Source organism: Solanum pennellii, chromosome 1, assembly GCF_001406875.1.
Source record: "Solanum pennellii chromosome 1, SPENNV200".
Taxonomy (NCBI): Eukaryota; Viridiplantae; Streptophyta; class Magnoliopsida; order Solanales; family Solanaceae; genus Solanum; species Solanum pennellii.
In genome coordinates, this window is record NC_028637.1 from 94,081,618 (window position 1) to 94,107,689 (window position 26,072).

Consider the following 26,072-nt stretch of genomic DNA (forward strand, 5'->3'; position numbering starts at 1 on the left):
TTTATGTGAGCCAATTGGATTACCACATAGTTTAAGAAAGAACGAAGATTTTCAAAACTTATGATGTCAAACATGTCAAAGCATAGGTGTTATAACACTTTTGAAAATTGTAGTTTAAATATTTCTTGTCGTTGGTAATAACAATAAATACAGAAAATTGTTTCTGTATTTAGAAAAGGATCATTGAATTATTCCAAAATTTAGTTTATGATGTTGATTGGGGAAGGGATTGATGATTTGCTTATTTAAACTTGGACAATTTTTTCTTTATGCACTATTTTTGAAGTCAAGTTAGATTCAAATTACATCTCAATCTCAAACAAATTGGATCGCCTACATATTCATTTAGCTCAACTCATGTTACTATTGTATTAAAATTAATGTCACACTACATGATTGAACATTTTGCTATTTCCATGTTTTAAGAGCTAGCCAAGACTAGTTTTTAGTGAAGAAGCATTTGACAATATCATACAATATAATGAGTTTACTAGTATTTTGTAATTGCCTCATGGTACTCAAAACTGTTACATAGCTCATTAATAGAGAAAGGAAAACTATAGTAACCTTGGATCATATCGATGGAGGGTATGTGTGACAATAATGAATTAAGAGGTCATTAGATAATATGAAGTTTCGAAAGCGTACACATATTTTATTCTCATCTTGTGGAGATAGAGATATTAATTCCAAAAAAAAAATTCGATATAAGTATTCCATATTAAAACAGATTTAAAAAGAAAAAGAAAATAAAAATTAAGATCAAGATATCGAAAAAATATTCTAAAGTATATATAAAAGTTAAAAAACAAATAAACACATAATTAGCAAAACACAAAAACTATCATTAATACTACTGAAAAACAAAGAGAAACCTATCTCACTGAACAACTTTTAAAACCCAACATTATTATCAAATATCAAATGTTTTGTTATAAAACAAGATTCTTACATATCCTTCAGATCTCGAAGCATCCTATGAGTAAAAATCAACTTAAAGAAAGGAGTAGAAAAAAATAATAAAACAAATATCTTGAATCGAGCATTGGCTTTGAGCCCCACGGCCATATTTGCTTTTATTTGGTCCATTTCTCCATTCATTATTTTTTGGTTATACAACTTTTATCTTGGGCCCCAAACTCCACTTGGAATAATCTAAAAAAATTACGTGAATAAGTAAATATTTACGCGAATAGGGTTGAAGATTGGGATAATTGTATATAATAACAAACTAATAATCTAAAATAAATGGAGTAACTAGGGTTTGATTTAATTGTGCTCCATAACAAACGTTTGCAAAAATTTGCCAGTCGCCTCTCTCTCAAAAATCTCGCTCGCCACTCTCCCATTCTCGCTCCAATCTCTCGCCCGCTTCCTCACTTTTTATACAAACACAACTGTATAAAAATTGTTTCTATTTATATAAAGCAGAGAAAATTGTACAAATACATATATTTTTTGTTCCCTTTCTCCCCTCTTCCAGATCTCGCTCGCAACCCTCGCCTTTCTCACTTATACAAACAGAAGAGAAATGTATAAATTGCGTTTCTGTTTGTATAAAGCGTGAGAAAATTGTATATACACATGCAAGTACATATATTTTCGTCCTATACACTTATAATTATACAATAAAAATACTTCCCTGCCCCGTTTCTTTTGCCTTTCTCTCTTTCTCGTTTTATACAAATTCAAATTGTATCTAATTTCTCTCTTTCTCGTTTTATACAATTCGATACAATTGTATATTCTCTGTCCGAGTCTCTTTTATCTTTCTCTTTCTCATTTTATACAAATTCAAATTGTATATAATCATTCTATACACTTATAATCATACAATTCGTTTTATATGCTTCGTTTATACAATTTTCTGCCCAAGTGTCTTTCTCTTTCTCGTTTTATACACTTCGTTTATATAGCTTATCGGTTGTTGCTATAAAATTAATGGTATAAAGACTTGGACATTTATATATCTTAAAATACAAATTTTGAGATTTAACTTGTTTGTAAAAAAAAATATAATAATGAATTGTGATAAAGGAAATACAACTATTTATTACTCTTGACTTGAAAGTAATACTACTATTCAAAAGGTTTGATAATGAAACAGAAAAAACTTGAAATCCCTGTACTTTTAGGGTGGTTTGGCACTACAATAATTTCAAGAAGAAAATATAAAATTATTTTACTTTGCGTCTAATCGAAGGTATTAGATAATCTTAAAATTATTTATCTCATCATTTATATTTTAGTGATGAAAATAAGTTATACTATATTATCTCAATATCTTAAAATAATTAATATCGAAATAACTTGATCCTAACTAAACGACTGATAATCACAGTAACTCATCAAGTGTTTTTCTTTTAGTTTTCCCCAAAACAAAAAAAAAAAGTTGTTGGTCCAAACATTATGCTTTCTCACTTCTTTATTTTATTATATTTGGGTTCATTGGTTTTTGTAAATTGCTACTCTGTGTCACTGTGAGCTTCAGTTCAGTAAGACTCAGCAATGACTATAGGCAGCAGATCCAAGAAATATTTAAGAGATAAATATCAGAAAATAATAGAACCCCATTATAAAATGAAGTAATAATAGTAATATATATTTTTTTTAAGAAAAAAAAACAAGATGAAAAATATATGAACAAACAATTCACACGTTGCTGTTACACTTTTGTTTAGATTACCAACTTAGTAGGCGGATTTCAAGGGGGACACCCAAAAAAAATCATGTCTATCTGACATCAACATCATATCTTTATTTTTAATAATTAAACTTCACTACAAAGAGTAGTGTGACGTGGTAGAAATTCTAAATTCGAATCTTGAGAACGAAAAAATAAAAATAATCTATAGTATTTGGTATTAAGGAAAAATGATAACGAATTTTGAATGTAACTTGCGGAACTTATTTTCCTTACTTTCATTAGTCGTAAAAAAATATTTCGACTAACCAAACACGGGAAAATTGGACCAAAGACAACCCTAATATTCAACTGATTTTCTTCTTGTCTCTTGCCTTTGCATAATACCACCAGCACAATAAACAGTGGAAAGTGTAACTGAAAAGTAGGTTAGTCACTCATACCTGCTAGCTGCTAACCTTCTGTCAGTTTTTGTCATCATATTAGAGAGAAACATATATCTGAATCTTAATATTTGCTTTAACCTGCATGCACATGCAAAGACAGTGGTGAAAGGATCATTTTCTGCATTATATAGTCCATTGATCCAGTTATTACATGTGTATCTGAAGGTAAAGTATAACAAAAAGAGCCAAAAGGGTATCTTCTTACAGCCTAATAATGACTAAAGAGGGAGAAAGAACAGAAGAAATTTCATCATTTTGTGTAGAATTATTATGAAAGATAGATATCAAGGGGACCCAAATCAAGACTTTCTTGTCTTTACTCTAAAGCTTTAAGCTTTAAGTGTAAACAAAAGAACCCCACAAGGAGTAAATAAAGCTTTTGGTAAACTCCCTGATTTGTGGTCAAATTAGAAAAAAAAGATAAAGAGACTCTGAAATGCTACAGTAAAGAGGAGAAAAGAACATTACATTATTCATTTGCACTGCTGTTTCAGCAGCAGAGTCTTCAACCAGAACTCAGATTTGAACTGCAATCGTCACATAAGCCTATGAGCAAAAGCACCAATGAACCTGTCTAATGTTCTCAAAATTAGGCCATGTAATACATACTACAAAAGAGACAGAACAGTAAGAATATCTTTCCACTTAGAAGGGAATACATTTATTCATCTGCTGAGAATATTGACCTCAATGCAATAATGCAAATAATTTGCTATACATACAGAAAATATTCCTCTTCCCACCACTAGATAAAAGTACAAAACTGAAAAAAAATTCCACATATCTACAACATAGCAAAAAATCAAAGGGAAAAAGCCAACTAGCTGAAAGGAGCCTATGACCAAAAATGCGCCCTTTCTCTTTCATCCTTGCCCGGAACGAAAGTAAGAATAGCCAAAGAAAAAAAAAAGAAAACAAGTACTAGTATTCAGTTATCTGTAAGTTGTTTCCTACTTAATAGAATAAGAACGGGTGCATACAGCCTCAAGGGCCTCTGTCATCAAGGAAGAAAAGCTGGTCATAGCTTGGAAAACTCCCGGAAGCCCTGTTTGAATGTTGTTCAGAGTCATTGCTCTGGTTACCTCCACTGCTTTAGAATGCTTCACCATCTCATCTTCCACACGCCGTTGGCTAGCTGCAAGCTCAGCCTTTTTCTCAGCAAGAGGGTCTCGTGCATCTAAAATATTACCATTATCAGGTCCCCCATCAGGAAGTCCAATGCCAACCATGGAGAAAGAATTGTAATACTTCCTTTCAATGTTCCTGACACTCGAAGCCTTTTTCTCAAGCTCCTTTGATGCAGATTCAGTTCGCTTTTTGATCTTCAACTCCTCCGTTTGTTTCACATATATCGAATGAACAACATTTATGAAGCTTTTGATAGCTTCTGATGCAACAGTGTCAGGAATACGGTCAAGTGCTAGCTTCCACTCATCGCAAAACATAAATGAATCTGAGAACTCCCTGTTGCCATTAGTTGGCTCAGTATTGACAGATACAAGGGTGAGCTTGAACCAACCATGAAGGGATCGGATAAAGTCCCTTTGAAATTTTATCAGGCGACAATAACTCGAGTGCCATGCAGATACAGCAGACTCAAGGTCACGTGTTGCCTGCCGGTGTAGGTCAGATGTCGATTGACCTTTAATTTCTCTGTTGATGAGGCCACGCACCTGCTGCACAATGTCATTCTGAACTTGATGGAACTGGTTCATGGATTTCCACATGTACATAAATCTGCATCAGTTTATACCAATATCAGTTGAGGACTAGTCAGGGGTATAACTTAGAAAATAGTAAACACTTTGTTATCTTAGTGATTGCCAAAATTCCAGATTGAGCTTTATCAATACTGATAGGCCTAAGAACCATCACTATATTTAGCCATCAATTACACATATCAAAGCACAAGAGATATTCCAAATATCCAAAAATAGTGAATCCATCATGGCCACAATCTTGTCAGACTCTAGAAAGATGCTCCATGGACATCCTTTCATTGTCAGGAAGACAAAAGTCGAACATTTAAAGATCCATAAGTTCTCAACTACCACTGAAACAGACAAATATTAACACCAACACATTTTACATGTGAGAGCAAGACAAATATTAACACCAACACATTTTACATGTGAGAGCATGACTTTAGGTAAGATCAATATCAGGTAGGATATGTTGAACCTATTCAATTCAATTGCAAGGAAATAGTCTTGAGACAGCACACAATTACATGGGTGATTTAGGTTCTGCAAACGATTTCCAAAAGAAAAGAATAACTTGGAAGAAATTCCGGGAAGGCAGTAACCAGACTTATTCAATCTCATAATGGTAGAAGGTTGGCTCCAATATGTTGAGTTTCCTCTAATCAGTATTGCAACATAGTATCATTTTAACCTATGACCCATGTATGTGTCTACCAGCAAGTAATCTGAATAAAATTGGTTGTCAACAAATTTCAAATCAAGTATTCACAAACACAAGGACTTACCCATGACAAAGTTCAACAAGCTGCGGGACAAGGTCAGAGTCCCTTAGGCCAATAATGGCAGAGGACGTAGTGGAAACAGCTTGCGATGTGACCACCATCAGTGACTGCAACCTTGTTATTGAGGCCTTGGTTTTGTCCAACTTGGCTATGTCATCACTTCTGCTTTCCTGACTCTGTAATGTTGCCAACTTCTTTTCATGCTCAATTTTAACTCCTTCCCTCGCCTGCATTTACAGTACTCAGATTAAACAAATGTGTGGGAGCTAAAGCATTGCGCAAGGAAGTAGTCGCTCAAGTTGCCTTTTCTTCAACCCCCACCCCACACCCCACCCCACCCACCCCCACAAAAAAAAAAGGATCTTAACAACACACAATTCCTATGCTACTTTCCATAAAAGCACTAGTCTATGAAATAAGGCTTATAGTGTTGAAGATATAAGTTAATTAAATAAAAGTGTGTTCTCTTTAATAAGTTGATCTTTTAGATGATATATATAGTTAAATAAAAGTGTATTCTCTCTAATAATTTAAACTTAAGTTTTAGAGTGATGGTCACACACTTCAGCATATATGACCATTTTAATAGATTAGTTTTAAGGCAGGCACGGTACCTTCATGTTCTATATCAAAATCTAATAATAGCTCAAAGCTGTCCATGTCAAGTGATGTAACTACCTGGGGTACTTTATTCAGTACACCATTATTGACTAAAAATGAGTGCAAACAAGTTAGATTACACAGGTCTTTGGATGAGCATGACCCGACTGATTTTTACACTTCTATCTACCGTAACATTTATAAGATCCCAACTGAAAACCTGGCACTCTGTTGCTCTACTAAAATATTAATATACCATCACAATAATTGAGTATAGTTTACCCAATGCTTGATTGATCCAGAGTGGATTTAACTACAGCTTTTGATCTTTGCAGACAACCAGTTAACCGACCGACAGGATGATTGCAAAAGACCAATTGGTATAAAACACAAGAAAGTAAATATATCTTGAAGACTAAGAGCAAATGGAATTGAGAAGAGCACCTTCACTTCCTGATACAGTTTCTTTTCCCATGCCAAGAGTCGCTCCAAGGTGGAACAAAGACTCTTTTGGCCACCTTCATCAATAGAACTAGGTTCAAAACGATACTTGACCGCCAATGGAGGTTTTGAAGACCAGGTGGAGCTTATAGTGCTAAATACTCCACTGGAATGATACACAGTTTCTGCAATGCACCGAAAAAACAATATTAAATCCTAAACAAAGAATCGAAAATTTTCAATAAAATTTGCTTAACTGGATCGCAAGGTGAAGATAGTCAATGTCAATCAACTAAACCTCAACCTAAAAATAGTTAGCAAATGATATGAATCATCTTCATTGGTCAAAATTTGACTAATTTTACCATGAGTATAAGCTACCACAACTCTACTCCTTTATCCAAACCTGGAACTGGCTATGCTAAGCTCACATAAGTGTATTCACATATGCATCACAGAAAACATACAACACCCACTAATTGCTATGTTATAACTTATGATCAAAAGGCACAGATAAAGCAATAAAAATCGAAAGTTGCAGTCCACAAAAATGAAGATTCCAAAAACAAAAAGACTCACTCTTTAACTGCTTAAAGCTCCGGTCAAGCTGAGCTCGACCTGTCTCCAACATCTCAGACACCTGCTCACCAGCAGAAGCAGTCTTATCAAAGTATTCCTTAATGGCAGCAACAATCTCTGCTAGATCCTTGTGCCTCACCACTATACTTCTATCAGATACCATCTCCACTTTCCCATTTCCGTTCCCCCAACTCATCGAAGACGACCCACCGTCCTCCGACATCTTATCAGATTTCTTCACTGAGAAATTCTTTGTATTCACATTAATATTAGAACCTTCCTCATTCTTCACGGAAGCAGTAGACCCGAAATTCGATCGGGATGGCCCATACCCAGATCTTATATCATCCTTTTCCTCTACTTCTTCTTCTTCATCGTCATCATCATCAGATGAAGTTGTAGTACTGTAATGATCGTGATCTCCCCACTCGCTGCACTGTACCTCTTCTCTCTCAGCTTCACTCTCCCAGTTATTCAAATGGTGGGCTGCATAGTTCTGCTTGTTTTCACCAACCTTTTTCTGATTCCGGACAGACCCATTTGCCAATTTCTCATCGTTAACACTATCAGTATCGAAAAAGTCAAATTGCTTGTTCGATTTTCCATGAAGTGATTGGTCACTAGGATGATGTTGGTGCTGATGCTGATGATGATGCTGAGAGTATTGTGAATGAGATGTGTAGTTTGACGCCTTATCTTCCTCATCATCCTCCGGATCAGCTTCTCGAGAGAAATTGTTCTTATTGTGGACGCGTTCGAAGTACTCTGAACTTGGAGGGGAAGGAGGGTAGAAATTTTCCCAGTTCCAAACAGAGGAAGCTTGTGAAGGAGTACTAGAATACGTCGAATTTGCTTTCGCATCGTATGTATAATCCTCATTATATGAATTCAAACTTGACCCAGAAAGAATGTGCGGAAGTTTCAGGGGCTTTTTCTGCTGTACCGGGGGCTGACGCTGATGAGAGGAAACAGAGGAGGCAGAAAGTATATGAGGAAGCTTTGAAGAAGCTATCGTCGGTGACGGCGACGGAAAAAACGGCGGTGGGGGTGGTGGTGGATGAAGAGAAGGAGAAGGAGATGGGATACGAATAGGGGGTGGGGGTGGAGGGGTTTTGATGTTAGTAGCAGCAGTAGTCGAAAAAGACGTACGGAGGAGAACAGCAGGAGTATGATCAGAAACAGAAAGTGGTTCACCGGCGGCAAAGGTAGATAAAGCAGAACCCGTAACACGAAGTGAACGACAGTAATCAGAATGAGCTGCTGCTAAGTGATGACGAGCATAAACAGCTTCTTTCATCAATCGCCGGCGGTCTTTACACCGCCGGACAGTATCTTCATTATCTAGCTTCGACGCCGCGCAACCCATCGTTAAATATCAAAAAAAATAAAATCAAATGGGTCTCCGCCGTTGACGGTGGCTATTCCGGCGGCGCAGTTACTGGTGTTGCTATGGAGTTAAAGAAGTTGCGACGGCGATGGGCGGAGACGGTGAAGAAGAAGAAAAAATGCCATGAAAGTGTTTTCACACACAGTACACACAGTGAGTTAGAAATACTTCACTTTCTTTCTCCACTCAAAAAGTACTTTTAACAATGACTAATCTTTTTCAACATTTAAAAGTTTTTTTTTATTATTTAAATACTACTCATACTTTATTACAAAAGAAAATAATAATTATAACATTTTAAGATGTTAATATCATTTTGTCAAAGATATATATACTTTTAATAAAGAACATAGGTTCTAATAATTAATATCCAAATTCCTAAATATTTTTTTGGCTTCATATCTAGAATATACTAAATCTAAATCCACATATTACGTAATTATATGTTGAAGGATCGAAATTATTATTCCATCAGAATCTAAATTAATTTTTAAATAGTTATTCTCAGCATTTCTTTTTTTTACTTCAATTTATAAAATCAAAATTTAACTAGTAATATTCTAATAAATTGAAAAAAAATTATTTAGTTGTAAGGGTAAAATTAAAAATAAATAAATAAGTAAAGTTATTAATATTTAGTGTATTAAATGAAAATTAAAATAAATAGCGTATATAAAAATTAAGAAACTAATTCTTAAAATTAAATTTTATTGATTCTCCTACTCTATAGAGTCTAGACATCTTATTATATTCCTTATACGAAAAGAGTAATATTATTAATGTGTTCTTTTTTATGTTTGGAATGTTTAAGATAATTATTTAATTTTCCAATAAGAAATGGGGGATTTCCAAAATTGAGATGAATTACCCTTAAAATAATAGTCTATAATAAAATATTTAATTATATTTTTAATTATTAAAAATTATTTTGGTTTTTTAGAAGAGAAAAAGGCTGCTTTTTGTATTTAGCTTGGATATGGGTGGCAGCTGGCAGACAACAAGAAAGTAGGGTTCACAACCCCATTTGTGTTGGATAGTCTTACAATTTTAATTTTATAATATGTTTCAGTTTTATGATAATAATTTTAAATTATAATAATTAAATTTTATATATAATATTTAAAATTTTATTATTATGAATATATTAATTCAATAATTTTTTATTAAATTAAATTAAATTCGTATGCAAAATACTAGCTATAGCTAGGTGGTAGGTTGCTTTGGGATCTTGAAATAGAGGTCACTATTATATTGAATATAGAATTGAATTATTTATTTTTAATTACCTATTTTAGATGATTTCTTTTTTGGTAGATTGTTGTCTTAAATCTACTATTATATTTCTAATGTCTTTTTTTGGTTGATTTGTTGTCTTAATTCTATTACTACTAGTATATATGTGGTGATAAAAAAAATTATATATATTTAATGTTTGTTGCATTTTGTTTTTTGGAATCAAATTAGGTTCAAATAATTTAGTCATTATGATACTATTTACGTAGTAAAAATTATAATTATTTATTTTCAATTAATTTTTATTTTAATATTGATTAAAATTTATCATTTTTATTCAAAACTATAATTTGATTTTAGATGGTTACTTTTGAAACTCACACTATTAAATATAAAATTTGTTGGTTCATAACGTGACACAAGATATTATTCATCTGATATATTTTCTCTAAACGCTTAAAATATATGAAATCTCGAAATTAATTTAGAGTCATGAAGCTCTTGAGCATAAAATTTATATTTAGGATATAAAGAAGAAAGATCAGTAGATTGAGGAGTAAATAAATAATTTAAAGGGCAAAAAGACATTATAAAAATGTAATCATTTCATTAAGACAAATACAAAAGATTAAAACCTAAGGTACATTGATTAATCATGTTGGCAAACAGTAAAACCCAATTATAAAGTCCAAAAATTTTGACACTGGTGTTGTGTTTGGTTATATTTTTCTCCAAAGATTAATTATAACAATATTCATGCTTAAATTCAATAGCTTAATAAAAAGTGAGTTGAAAAATAAATTATATATTATTTTTCAAATTGGACTTAAATTTTTTATGATCAATTTAAATTAAATAAAAAATTATTTCAATAAATAAATAAACTATATGATCAAGCGAGTTTTAAAATTCGTATCAAAGAATTATCCCAATAAACTCAAAATCTTGGGTAAAGGATAAACACTACATAGGGCAAGAAAGTGAACTTTTTTTTTTGTAGTAACTTTATTTCTCTTTTTGTAAATAAAAGATATCACAAAGAGCATATTCTCACATTTGGTCAAAAAGATATTTCACATTTTTAGGGTTTTAAGGGGAAGTGAGCCATGAAAATTCACAAAAATTCAACATTTTACCTAATAGACCATTCACTAATAAGCAATATGTCAAATTAGTGTAATTTCATTTCAACTTTTATCAAATATTGAAATAATATTTAGTGTGATTCAAAACATTACAAATCTATATTACATTACAATTTACAACTATAAAGATTTGTTAAATATACAAATTAAACCAAACTAAATAAAATGTTTTTTTAACTATATGATTCCCCCCACCCCACCCCCACACATAAAACACACATTTAATTTAATTATATACAATAGCTCCATCATATATGAACAAAATTTACTAAATTCAATCGAATATCTGCATGCGAATTATAGAATTATAGCTCTGTCCGTAATTTTTTTAGAGGTATTAGGTTATGCTTATGAAATTTTTGTTTTATGGCAATTGTGGAATAGACCTTTTTCTAAATATATTAAGGTAAATATTTTTAAAAGGTAAATCTTCTTCATTACGATTAATTCTTAACCAAGCTTTATGTTAATGATAAAGTACCCTTTTTTTAAGAAGATTAATGTGAAAAGGAAGAAAAAGAAACAAGAGACGAAAAAGGAAAGAATAAAATAGTGATTCTTGATTTTTGAAAGGGTGAATTTTATTTAAAGAATTTTTCTAAAAAAAAGAGCAGTGAAAAGTTTGAACAAATTGTGTAAGCCAATTCTTTTTTTCTCACATGTTTCTCTTTTTCTTCCTTACTTTTCCTCTTTTTCTTATCTTTATTTTTTGCAAAATTTGCAGATGCTTTTAATTTTTGTAAAAGAAAATGAGTTATATCACTTGAGCAAAATAAAAGACGAAAATATATGTATATTAGAATCTGAATAAGTTAACTATATACGTCGTTAGATTTAAGACATAAAAACGTCTTGAGTCAAATCTGTTCTTAATTACTTGTCCACTTTTGAATTAACACCTATTAAGAGAATCATTAATAACATAGTGAATTTAGCATTTTATCATTATTTATTATGAAGTGAATGAAAATTTTTACATTTTTCAAAGTAATTAGTCTTTTGATTGAAGATATAATAGGTAAAACCTTTCTTGATCTGTTAAAATTGACAAATAATTAAGAACAACTATAAAAGAAAAAGTGGACAAGTAATTAAAGACAGAGAATATATAATAAAATTATAACACTGCTCTACTCGGAGGCTATAATACTTCCCACACACTTCTTACTAATTTGCTAACTTTTACTTGTAGATTATATGACACAAGTAGTTTTTATTATTTTCCAATTGAGAACCCAAAATGTTTAGTCACTATATAAAATTATGTGTATAGTTGAAAAAAGTCCAAATATAGTAGGTCAACAAAGTAAGGCTGGTAATGTCTCTTTAAACTATGTATATACAAGGACCACATTGCTCACTGTTTTTCAAGTACAAATTGATGTTTGTTTAATACTGGAACATTATTTTTCTTAAAGGTCCTAAAACTGTTAGAAAAAGAAGCCTCCAAGGTTTCATGGAGTAAACATAGAGGTTTCTTAAAGCTGCAAAAAAAAAAATTAGTTAAATCTGTGTGTATTATTCTTTTAAAAAAATTGTTTGAAATAGAGTACAGATAGAGTGTATAGGGCTGCAATCCATAGAAAATGATAAAATTATAATACTATTCCCTTCCCTTCCTAAAAAGGTGAACATAAAGGGGGACCCTTTTTTCTTTCTTCTTCACTTAAATTTCATTTGTCAGGATTACATTATTCCAATCTCCACTTGGTGCAACCACTTTTTTTCTTGCTTTGGGCCCTCGAAAAACTTACTCTCGACATCGATGTCAAGAGTTAGAACAAGGTAGGATTAAGGTTGTGTAGACTCCAAACCTTTTCAGACTCCACTCGTGAGATTAACAAGATTTACAAATAGTGATTGCTAGATATATTGGTAACATTAAAATTGTAGGAACATAGAAAAAGGAAATGTTTTTTTTATTTTTCCACAGTTATGAATAGTATTTTGAGGTACAAAAGTTGTTGTCATGATGAAGCATTGAGTAATCATATCTACCATTTCGGTGGTACAATAGTCAAATTAAATACAAAAAAACAAAAGGATGATGCAAATAGATAGATATAAAGAAAGAGAAAATAGTATCTAATATCTAATAGAAAAAAAAAAGAAGAGGAGACAACAACCATGCAAGTGTTTCCCCACCCAACAAGGGCCAAAAACAACACAATTCCCCTTCTCATAGGCCCTACCACGTTTGAGCTTTTGCCAAACAGCTAGCAAAAGAGGATCTACCCTTTCATAATCAAACATCAATCCGGAACAAGTTGGGTTTGGCTATATGAACTCTCATTGCAGGCTACGCTCAAAACTCATTTCAATCCAACATTATATAAAATAAAAATAAAAAATATCTGGAGAAGATCTTCCCCTTTACGTCAAAACAAATATATGTATAGATGCATTCACACTAAGGATCGTCCCTAATACACCTAATAAGGAGCCAGAACTGGTTGAGACCTTTTCGGTACCTGAAACACTTCTTATCCTGACAGTTGACAACTGGTAACAAGCTTTCCGTTCATATTCCGATGACCTGAGATTGGAAAGAGTGATTTTGTCTAAAGATAGGATCCTCTTCTCATGTGGATGTTGCAATGGAGGTATTTGTTGTAGGATGTGTTTTAGGGAAACCAAATTCATTGAACAAACCCTGAAGTATAAGACCAATTTAAAGATGAACACAATTAGTCGAATACTCCGGGATTTCTGGAACTAATTACATAGTTTTAACTTTAATATAGCTGAGATATAAGCATACCATAGCATCATTGACTGCATATGTAACACAATAGTGCTCCTGCAATTGGGTTTTAAATGAAAAGGAGCATTATACAAGATAAATAAGGTATGCATTTTTTTATCAGTATAAAATAAAGTACCATTTTCCCCATCTTTTTTAGTCTTTCAAATACTCCCTCAAGCCTTTCTTACTTAACCTACTACCTTTGTTGTCGATACCAATTTACTTCACCTTGTCTCATAGATAATAGATGCTAAAATTTTGCCAGATCCTAGAGTCCAAACTACCACAACACTACTACTTTATATAGTTGCAGCTTTAATATAACATGTTTTCAACAAACAATACCAATTCTCTGAATTACTCAGACATAATGAAATATTCCACTTTGTTTTGTTTTGTTTTATTTTTATCTCCAATTAGTCGAACAGGGACTACATGATGGAAGGAGTATCAATTTTTTGTACTCTCATTCCCAAATACTCTCGACATAATCCAACTATTTACAAGTTTCCATGTTACATATTGCAATATATTGCTGTGACAGATTAAGAACTTTTAATCAGGCAGTCACTTCACCAAAAGGCAGGTCAGCAAATGACATAAAAGGCAGTAGACCTATCTCGGATTTCTTTGTTTTGATTGGTAAAAGGAACTTTCAGATACTACATCACTTAACTTTGTTATGGAATAACGTAATACAGAAAGGTTGTCTTAAGACTAAAGGAGAATATAGATGTAGGCAAATAGAAAATCAAAAAACAAAAGACAGAGCAGCATCTTGATCCTTGAAAACAGGTCAAGAAAAGGCAAGCCTTGGGAAAGGGCCAATCAAAATAAAGCAGCCTGCATTTTGCATCTACATTATCTAGGGTTATAGATCGTAAATACAATATGATGCCAAATGCCAGATATACTGGTCAGAAACTTGCGATACAAAAAAACAACAAATCTGGAACAAAGTGCTCAACTTTCACGATGGTATAGAATGCAAGCACACTGAAATATATTTTGCAGTCAAAAGCAGAAGAGTAATAGAAACTTACCTGCATCATAAACCACTCTTCAAATTCATCAAATATTTCCAATCTTTCAATCCTGTCCAGAAAATTACATGCAAATATTTGAGGACTGCAACATTATTATTATTATTATTTTTTGTGTGTGTGTTTGTGGGGGAAAGAGGGGGGGGGGGGATAAGCACAAAGTAGATAAAGTGAAGGTGCACACAGGAAAAAGAGGAATCAGCCTTTATCCTGGGAAAAGGATACATCAGAATCTAAAAAAGGTAATAATATATTTAATGAAACCCAAAGTAGCTTTAATAAAATAGAAAGCTTTTCAAGATATGAAAGCTTCTATTTTGTTTCGCAGGGAAAAAAGCATATTTTGTTTGTTGTAAAGACACAAAAAAATAACAGAATCATATATGTGACCAAAACGTTAGCATCAGATCAGCCTAAAAATATTTGATGTTCTCTTAAATGTGTTTCTCTTATATATTCTTAAAATTGTGATTTGTTTTTCTGCGACAAGGTAATCACTAGCGCAGAAGGAGGACAAAGTCGACAGTACAAATATAAGGAGTTATATCCCTCAACCAGAAGTCTAGGTGAACTATATCAAATCAGTTGCTACAATATTTACAAATTCAAACCTACACCAAAATGCAAGAGTCCCATGATACTAATATTTGAACTCCAACTTTTGAGTAGGACTATGAACTCTTAAAAACATCTTATTTTCTATCCCTCTGCAATGTCCGAATGGATGGCGTACCAAACCTTGTTATTTCGTCCTTCTGTTTAGACAACCTGAGAGGTCTACAAGAGAGTGAGTGAATCACGGGAAAAGCTAGAGAGATAGGCAAATAGCGACCCAGGATATGAAGATGCCACGTGCACCATTACCTTTAGTGTACAATATCACACGCCACATGTAGAGTCAGAGTAGGGATATGTATTTGCCTATTTGCTCATTTTGTTCTATTTTAGGTTCATTAAGTTAAGCCTTTTTTTTTGCTTGAATTTGGGTTAAGTTGGTTTGGTTTATATAGTTTTTGATTCCTCCTAGATAGATAAACCGACCATCCAACAGTAATGAGTTAAATTTGATATTTTCTTGGATTTCTTTCATTATGATAGGTGGACTATTGTACATTCACAAGCTAATTGTCACTTATGCGGAGGCGAGTAAGAGCTTGTTTGGATTTACTTATTTGAAGTGCTTTTTAGCCAAAATAGTTTTTAAGCACAATTGGGGTGTTTGGGTAAATTAAAGAAGTGCTTATAAGCACTTGACTTTAAGCTAAAATGATAAAAACTAAAGGATTCTAACTTATGGCTTTTGGCTTATAAGTCAAAAATAAAAGTCAATCCGAATAGGCTCTAAGACTGAGAAGTGAAGATTTTCACACTTAGAAAGTTAGATTTAGCCACATAGTGCTTGAATTAAATTCGAGTTTGTGGGTAATTAGGAGGGTACAAAAGGGATAAGAGCGCAAGGGAAAATATAATCTTGTAAAAAAAAATTGACACATTGGAGCAACGATAAAATTGTCTCCACGTGACTTATGTCTCACGGGTTCGAGCAGTGCAGTCAGCAAATTGATGTTTGCATCAGTGTAGACTGTTTACATTACATCCCCTCAGGATGTGGCCCTTCCCCGGACTCTGCTTGAATGTTGGACTCTTCGTGCACCGGACTGCTCTTTTTAACACATTGACCGAATAAACAGGAACAGAAAAGAGATTAAAAGGGAAGGACTATATTAGTGGAAGGTTGAACAAGAAAAACAATAAGAGTAAAGAAAAAGAAAAAGGTTTTGAATTATAAGTTTCAAAAATCTGAAGTTCTGTTGGGTTTGTTATGAAGTTAGACTTTGGCAATTTACCAGATTAGCTTCGGTTTTCCGTATTAATAGACAATTGTGTGATAAAATTAATGATTTTGGGTGGTTTTGAAACCAAAAACTATTTTATTCCAGAGGTGAAAAGTAATGATTCATTCCCAACGAGATAAATCACTGGGGCTCATTGGAGGAAACACCAAAGCGCCTTGGAGGCTCCTTGATTCAGTGCACATGCCTAATTCTTCTGATTGGAGGAGCCCCTTTGGCTAAATAAATGTGTTACAGATTCCTATACATACTTAAATGCAACTAAGCAGGCGGGTGCCGGTGACCGATGGCCGGTGCACACTTAGCTAATTAGGTGTTTCGGCCTCTGGAGTCTGGAGATAGGCAACACAAGTACTACTGTGAAATAGACAAGAACAGGAATGGAGACCAGAACCATTGTATGATTAGAGCTCAAGCATAAAGCTAAGAACTTAATAAGAATTATTGTTGACAGGTTGCATTAAAAAGTAGCAACTAAAAGTTTTAGGAATGTCCAAAAGTCTTGGACCTTGAAGAATCGTAATGGTGGATGAGGAGGTGCGAAGAGTTGGTAAAACAAAAAGTGAGAAGTATAGGGAGTTACCAAAAGCAGAAGCTGGTGAAACCTCTGAAGAGTACAAGAAATCTCAGAGAGGCTAAAAAGGCAGTTTGCAAGGCCTACAGTAAAGAGTACGATGACTTTTATCAAAATTTAGGGACACGTGAGGAAGAGAAAGAAACGTATACATAGCAAAAAATGAGAGACTTAAAAGTAGAACTAAACCACATTAAGCGTCTTAAAAGATGACTGCCAACAAGTACCCTAAGGGAGTGCTCTAGCATTCGAGAGACGGAGATAACCTTGGGAACCAAGGTTGACACATAGCAGTACAATGAGTTCTTCTCATCTACCTAGCTCTTGTTGGACAGATTTATCGAGTAGTTGTGACGGTGGAAGGTATAAATTACCCAGTCAACAAGTTAAGCCAGATCGCCGTTCAAAAGGGTAGTTGCGAACAAGTTTATAGATTATAGGGAGATCAAAGAGAGAGGAGTTGCATTTTTTATCATTTTTTTTCTACTTAAATCATGAGAATAACTTAGCAGATCTTAATAGATCACTAATTGATAATATAGAAGATGAGTTTCCATGCATGTTATTTGCAAATGATATTGTATTAATTGATGAAACTGCACAAAAGTCAATCAAAGGCTAGAATTATGAAATACACTCTAGAGAGTAACGGTTTTCGTACAAGACTACAAGTAGAAGCAAGACAAATATATGAACAATAAATTGAGCCCCAAGAAGAATGAAGTTAAATCAGCTAATATTGAACGATGGTGTCTCATATATAGACTCAGTATTTTTCCAGAAAGCCATGAAAAGTAAATATATAAAAAGAGTGCTATAAGAGTATGTTGTGATAGGAAGATATCTATCCAGTTGAAAAATAACTTCTATAAAACAACTGTGAGACTAAAAGACAACCAGCCTGTACATATAGATTGGTCAAGTGCCCAAGCATGTTACCTAGAGCCTAACGCATGCAACAAACTAGAACATTTACGGTGACGCTAGCATGTGAGGACCTTTTATAATTTGTTTCTTATTTTTTTTACTTATTTGATTTTCAGCGGGTGAGAGAGACAGGAGCAAAACAAGACCTATAAACCTCTGGGCTCTGACTGAAACATGGACATTTAGGCAGCTTAATATGGCCATTAAAGACAGCAATCTACTCTAGAATGTATTTCATGATCATCATCTTCAGATGAATCATATCATTCCCATGTTTACATATATCAATCTACAATAGCAATGAAAGCTAATACTAACCTGCGTCTTTCTTGAGCTTCAATAAAATCACTATAAACCTGTAGCATGTCCCAAGCAACTGCTTTCTGCAACCAATCAATAGCAAACCATTAGTTATAAATTCATGTGTGCTTTATCATAGCAAATAAATTAACTAGAGCTGAACCACTGTTAAGTATTCAACGACTGTACAGTTCAAATTATCAGTAACTGGAAATAGGGAATGAAAACTAGAGCCTACAACTAATGCAATTTCAGAAGCAACCAATGCATGCTCTTTTGCTTGGGGAGAGAGTGGATCAGCCTATAGTTTATTTGCAATGCCACTGTAAAAGATTCACTATCTCCCCATTTTCTTTGCAAAAGAAGCACCAGCTGCACAGATTAAAACCCCTTCCTTGCAGATTTTCCTGTGACAGTCTGACAGACATGCTTCATGTGTTGCAATCCAACCAATGCTAGCAATTTTGCTTGGGGCCTCAGTCTTCTGAATAATATTCCAGGGCTACACACGTCTATTCTCTTCCAGATCATTCTTTACAGATTGCAATGAAATTAATATAATTCTCTTCAAAGCTTTAAGACCTTCAGTGATAAAAGGCCAGCTTCAGCTGAAAAGTATATCCTGATTCCAGAATATGAGGTGACAAAGCAAACGGTTGGAAATACAGTAGTCTGTATAAAAACTAAAATAAACATCCTACACTTGGAAATGAAGGAACAGGTTATATGACTAATACAAGCTCTTAACGAGGTTATAGATCTAATACAAGCCCTTAACGAGGTTCTACACCTAAAACAAGCTCTTAACATGTGTGTGTGTGTGTGTCCTGAGAAAAGGGTATGGTGATTTCATATCTAAGATTAAGAAGCAGTTTTGCAAATTGGAAATACCTGCCATCCTTGATCAAGAAAAAGATTTTCTTTCTCTTGTAAAGTTGGTGTAGCATATATTCCTAATAGTCCGCAACCTCGGCTCTGAAAAAGGAAGAAAGACATTATAATTCTGTTCCACAAACACATCAAAGAAAAAAATCATTTTTACGATTGAACTTATAAAAACTAGTCAGTGCAGGAGAGCAGAGATCATCAATGTAGATAAGATTTTTATAAATTTTCTAAACCCAGATCACACGCTTCCATCAGACTTTGGAACTTCCAGAGAAGCCTTTTTTTCTTAATAACTATGTAGGTTGGGCCAACTTGTGCGCACCTCGACTAATTCCATGGGATAACTCCCTCCTGTAACAGGTGCTTGGTAACTCTGACCACTAAGGCTTAGACATGGGAAGAAATCACCTAGTGTTTCCGTCTCCGTTGGGATTTGGACATGAAACCTCATGGTTCTCCTTCCAAAAGGCAATTGAATCAGTATTTATCAAGTTTCATGTATTTCTCCTTGACTGAAGGGTAGGACAAGTGGAGGCAAGAAAAACTTGATGCTAGCAAAGGTGATGAACCCATACATTGCACAGATGATTTCCGGAGCTTAATTACTAAGCGCAGATATCACAATTTCACAAGTTATCCCTGATGGAACTTCAAGTGGAATGCTTTATCTTTCAATATCTTACCCCTCAACTGGATTACTATACAACACATGAATTTCACGAATAAATTCATTCTTCCATAGAAAAAAAAATCATGCAATCATTGGTAATTGCATCTGAATCTCTCCTGACTAATAAAATTGCACAGAAGCAAATATGCTCCAACTAAAAGCTTTAATATTTCGGAAAAGAAGATCCCTTAGCTAGGAGGTTGTGGAGGACACGGACTAGGGTGAAAGTTTAGTAGGTAGTATAGCATTGTCTTGCTTATCTTTCATACCAGTAGAGAGTAGTCATAGTATTTCCTTCTATTGCAAAGCTAAAATAAATGATATATGTCTCCCATAGACACCATTTTTAATAGAGGTTATAATAATTTTAACAATTAATATAGGTCATCAATGAACATAGTTAATCCTTTTCTTACTTCCTCAGAATAAAAACTTTTAGCAACTCAATAGTATGACGCATACTTTTATATAAACATAGATAGAAATGTTGGAAAAAACTTATACATGACACAATTTATTAAACAGATATGTGAGTTTTTGGAAAGCATATCCATTCCTGAGTCAAGATAAAGAAAGAGTGCTGTGGTAGGTTCACTGCCTGCATAAGAAAATCTAACTATGATGGATCCTATAGATGCTAAATTTTCCAAAACGTGCCCACCTGAATAGTGAAATGGATACAAGTCCTCATATTACCTACCCGACTAATTTGGGATTTAAATTTTGAGTGTAGTTGATATTTGATAGTTCATAAATTGATTAATAGGAAGTTGTATTAACTACATCGCAGGGAAGAAGAAAAACCAGAAAAAGGGAACAAGTATTCAGAAAACGCCCAGGCCTGTCATGAAAAGCATAATAAAACATCTGCAGAGCTACCTTTTATGGTTAGTTTAACAAAAGTTTGGTATACTGAGAATTTTAGTAGAGCAAGACTAAAATCATCCAATTACAGTCGGCAGAATATCAATTATCTTTTAAAGGTGAGGAAACTGGACTCTGTAACAAAGAAGCTCCTCATTCATATAAGGGCACCCATGAGGGACAGTCCACGATGATATATCTTCTTTGACTTTGTATCTCTCCAACAAGACATTGGTTTTAAAGCAACAGAAACTCTTCCAACTTTTGAAGGACTCGCTTTACAGGCACCAAGTTGTCCTTGTTCTAGTCAACATCTATGTCACTTGAAGTTACTCACCATAATGTAACTTCTGGTGCTTTAAACATGGGCAGATAAAGGGCTACATAAATACGCTAATTCATGAAAGCATCTTAAACAGTTACAAGACAATCAGCAAAAATACCTCCAAATTCCGAATCATTTGCTGACCGAAAGCATCATCTGGGTGGATCTGTCAATAAGCCACATAATAGGCAAGCAAGTCATTACAATACATCAGCAAGGTATCCACAGTACCTTGGGACAGGATAGCATTAGAACTCAAGTTAAAAGGATGAAGGGTAAGCCTATAAAAGAATACAAGATTTAACTTAATAGCATCCACAACCTGCTCATACAAGAAAAATATTGACGTGGAAAAGGTTCTTGAAGCCCATCCAACAATAGCACGGCTTGAATCAGGATCCAAATATATAAGAACGCATTCTGCAATTATAAATGTTGGCAAACTGATGATAACATCAGCATGTGCAGTTAACCCTAATCAGGTAAGAACTTGGACATGTATAAATGATCAACCTTCCCAGAGCATGGGAAACAGAAAAGAGACTAGATAGTCCTAAATTTACAAAGAGGAGAAATAAAAGAAGACAATGAAAGTAGTAGTGTAGACAGCAAGCACCTAACAGTCAATTAATCAAGTAAAAAAGCAGCCACAAAAAGTTTGTTGCTAGTCCTATCACTGATATGTCCAATACATGCTATTAACTACTACATTCAAACTCAATTTTGGAAAGTTGGACTAATATCAGCATTATTGTATATTGGATGTTGAAATTAGTTAATTGCAAGTAAATTAGTGTAGTATTAAATTCCTATGTGTTTTGCTATATTTAAATTTTCTGTAATTGTGTGTTTTAGTTCAAATAAGTGTGCACTTCACTCTGTTTTTACTTCAAGGTCCATGGACTTTACTGCTTTCGAAAACACGGATCACTAGACTGATACATTTACATGGATCAAATTCACCATAATAACACATACCATTATAAGAGAGGTAGTTATTCATGACTCTCGAAGCTTGACAAAGACATAATACATAAGATCGCCTATGCAGCATTTCTGGAGATAAATGACAAAATTGTTTAAGAAAAAATAATAGGGAAGCAATGACATACCTGGGGTCTAAATTTGCTCGGGCTATAATATCATTCAAATTTTCTATGTTGCGCAAATCTACAGGCAGCAATTTGTAATGATCACTATGGACTTCCCCCTTTTCTGTATGAAAGCATGAGATAAGTTAGTTGTGCTAGATATTAGTTTATTCTAGCTTTTGCAGAGAAGAAATGTCCAAGAAATTCCACTAAGCATTTAAAATAAGAGTCCAAGCCTCATTTGTTTGCACTTTATTAATATGTTTGTTTTCAAGGTCGGAATCTTATCATTAAGAGTGTTTGTTTGCCTTATTCATGAAGAGATGACTAAACAATTTAATATTTCACTTTATCGTAATTTTTCTTCAAATTCTTTGTTCATATAGTTGTCATTCATGCTTATAATTCTCAGTCCATAATTTATATTTATATTATTTTTTCTCCCTTCGCGCCTTTTTTCATTGAAGTTCACGCTTTATTTGTATGTTGCGCTTAAATCCCCAACGGACCTCACAGATTTTTTTTCGCTTTTTGCTTTTCATAACACTAATCAATTAAATACTTGACGTATCCATCTTACGTTCCAAAACAGGGTACCTGTTAGGGAAATGCATCAAATGTTTGCCATGTAAATGGAATGCAGGGGTCACCAAGTTGAATGCAAAAGAGGAGAGCATTCACAACTTTGCAAGACGAACAGGTCCATTACCTAAGGATATTGATGCAGTTTCACCAACTTTATCCCTTAACTGACTGTAGGTTTCAATAAGAGCTGCCTTCTTACTTGTTACCTATAAGACAAATATATAGAGAGCTGAGCTCTTTATTGAGCCAATAATTTGCCCAAAAAGCAAATGATGCTGTAGCCACATAAAAATATGAAACAGACCTCATTTGTGATATACAATAATAACAAACTCGGGGGACTTAAAATTTGAAAATCTCACCTCAATGAAATCCAGTTCCACATAAAGATGAGGAGCTTTTCCTTCATCCTGACAAAGACAAATCTAACTATTACTTCTTCTTCCTGGGGGAATGAACCAGTAAGCATCCAGCGTATATTAATTATATTGGAGAACTACATTCAGGGAGCAGTATCAGATAAATCTTAATACAAAGCAATACTCCGCATTCATAACGTGTCAACCAAGTTCAACAAAACTTGCAAATAGCAAAACCAAACACTCAAATTTCTATGAATAGTAACCCGTCTGAGCATCACTAATGAATTGCTCTTAACTTCCATTTTCTTTGACAACTTTATTTAAGGGTCCCTAGACAGGAAAAATATTGATACATATGAATAGACACTGTAAACAAAAGCACTGTAAAGCTCCAGAACTGCAATTAGATGCATACTGTCAGCTTGGCTTAGTCCCAACTACCAAACTAGCTGGGGTCGGGCCATGAGATTGGCTACAAAAAGAAAAACTTATTAAAAAAATACAAAAGGCGACCTAGAATAGCTTGCGTAAAATTTTCAATTATTGTGGAAGATATAAGAACAATCCGCAAAGAAAACTGAAGCACCTGCAACTGAAAAAACATTGTGTCGAAGCCAGCTCCAAGTGACAGTATCTGCTTCCTGATATTTCCATTTCCATCAGCATTCGGCTCACAATCAAGAAATTGATAAAGCATCTTTCGAAGAGCAGCCCAGCGGGCAAAATAACCTAACAATTAAATAGCATATCAACAAAAACAACTCCGACTAATAAACACTAAGCACATCACCACCATAATTAAGAAGCCAAAACAGAGTTACTATACCACGGTTAATAATCGGAGCTCGCCTCAGCTGCTTTTTAACAAACAGATGAACATAATCATCTTTCATATATCCTTTTTTCACACACGACCTTCAAAATCACACAAAATATTAACAAAATTAGATTCAGTTTTCACATCAATTTCCTACGGAGATTGTATATTCACAGCTGTACTCCGAAATTTACATTATCTACACTCACAACTTTATGTATCTCCGAATTATGTCTAGAAAATTAACAAAGCGGAATTGAATAGTTGAAGAACAGGGCGTACATACAGTTTGCTGGCGGAAGCGTCGTCGTTGGTGGCTTGAACGGCGGCTCTGTTGCTGCGTGAATCGGTAACCGGTTTCGCCATCCTCTTGGCCAAGTTTTGATACAGAGCTTTGAAAATGGGGAAGAGAATTTGGGCGGAGGATTTGATCCTTGTACTTACTCGTTATTACTTTTTCATTCACAATAGATTATGTTATGACCATTTTAGTCCTCACTTTTTCTTTTTCCATGGTATTTCACAATGCGTTCGATTTATAATATAATAGTGAGATTATTTTATTTTTAATAGAAAAAATTATATTTAAAGTTTTTAATTCAAGTAACAATATAGCTATTGAATTCTAGATGTAAACTAGAAAAAGAAAAAGCATAGGTTTAATTAGCGACAATTAAAATGACATTCAGAGTATTATTTTATAATTTTTATTTTGTTTACATGCTTTGAATAGGCTTAAAAGTCAAAATGTCAACTATTTTTAGATAGTTTAACTCTTGATATAAAACAAAATGATTTAGAATGTCAATTTTAAATTTTTTTACAAAAAAAAAGGACACTATCGAAATGTTAGTTATTTTATTTTAAGCTACCAATGTTTTTAGGTCTAGTTAACATACGCTAATTGATTAATAAATTCGTACTTTTAGAATATGAAAGCGTTGTCAAAATGTACAATTATGAAATTGAAAAAATTTAATCAGGGCGAATTCTTGAATGATAAAAATTAAAAAAGAAAAGCTAATAATATTTATGTTGAAAATAATAAAATAATATCTCAAACATTATTTTAAAAAAATCTATCCATGAATGAATTTTCTTGTTACTTGGAGTGGACGAAATCAATAGATCTTAATTCTTCAATTGTTTAAATGTTCTTTCCAATTATAACTAGTATGATATAGCTATTGATTAAAAAAGAACACAACTTTTCATAACTAGTATGCTATAACTATTGATTAAAACAACACAAATTTACAATAAAAAGTTTTGTGATATTAAAACATTGTTTATTTAACTATCTTTATCCATATTTAAAGTAATAATTTGTGCTTAATTAGTTACTAGCAAATTGACTATCATTTACATTTATAGATATATTATAAAATAGTACTCGCTTTGAAATTTCTTTCAGATAGGAGGACTCTTTTTTGGGGATCGACCCCAACACGGGAGCAATAGCGAAGTCAATCTGGGTAGGCGCACAATCCTTATAGCATAACAAACGTTTCATTTATAGGTTTTCGAACCCTCGATTCGATTGTTTTTCAAAAATATTAAGCCGGGTATGTAAGTCATGTATTTGGGAGGAACAACAATAAAAGAAGGGCTTTTAGTTTTTGTCATGCATTTATTTTCAAAATATATATATAACCCAAAAGAACATTCATTCATTTCTTTCTTCCCCGTCGACCACGACGACTGAAACGACACGAAAAATCTAGACCCGTAAAGGAGAAGGGTCGGGGGGAAGGGGGCATTTGGGAAAGTCGGGTCGATCGGGTGTCTTCATTCAAGCGATGGCACAGAAGAAGAACGAAATGGAGTGAGAGGTCGGGGGTAGGGAAAAGAGTCGAGTCGATCAGGCTCGACGATTGGGAGAAGCAAAACGAAATCAGGATTTGGCCGAAAAAGAAGCAAGGTTGTGGATACCATGACCGATCACCATCGATAAAGGAGAATATTTCTAAATCACTTCGTGTCAGCGGGGCCTTCAAGCATTCGAAATACGCCGGAATTGAAAATGACATAGCGTACATGATAGAAAATGACGACTCCTTCAGAAAA

General features: G+C 33.6%; 2 protein-coding genes across 3 annotated transcripts; both read right to left on the bottom strand.

Moving 5' to 3' along the window:
- Positions 1-3,712: 3,712 nt before the first annotated feature.
- Positions 3,713-8,804, bottom strand: LOC107005193 (nitrate regulatory gene2 protein-like). Its single transcript, XM_015203724.2, has 4 exons — positions 7,196-8,804; positions 6,620-6,801; positions 5,579-5,802; positions 3,713-4,827 (listed from the first exon to the last, which is right to left on the bottom strand). Exons 1-4 carry the CDS (start codon positions 8,559-8,561, stop codon positions 4,041-4,043), a joined length of 2,559 nt encoding a protein of 852 aa, XP_015059210.1. The 5' UTR covers positions 8,562-8,804; the 3' UTR covers positions 3,713-4,040.
- Positions 8,805-13,274: 4,470 nt separating this feature from the next.
- LOC107008230 (leucine carboxyl methyltransferase 1 homolog) lies at positions 13,275-24,464 on the bottom strand. 2 transcript variants are annotated; one of them, XM_015207170.2, is made up of 13 exons: positions 24,292-24,463; positions 24,015-24,103; positions 23,775-23,917; positions 23,189-23,236; positions 22,951-23,032; positions 22,263-22,365; positions 21,473-21,593; positions 21,269-21,316; positions 19,295-19,378; positions 18,422-18,486; positions 14,750-14,801; positions 13,722-13,760; positions 13,275-13,613 (listed from the first exon to the last, which is right to left on the bottom strand). In XM_015207170.2, the coding sequence occupies exons 1-13, from the start codon at positions 24,369-24,371 to the stop codon at positions 13,542-13,544; spliced, it is 1,026 nt and encodes a 341-aa protein (XP_015062656.1). In that variant the 5' UTR covers positions 24,372-24,463; the 3' UTR covers positions 13,275-13,541. The 2 variants fall into 2 exon arrangements, with proteins under 2 accessions (XP_015062656.1, XP_027771385.1); XM_027915584.1 differs by lacking the exons at positions 13,275-13,613; positions 13,722-13,760; positions 14,750-14,801 and adding an exon at positions 17,143-17,259 and having other exon boundaries at positions 24,292-24,464.
- Positions 24,465-26,072: the final 1,608 nt, after the last annotated feature.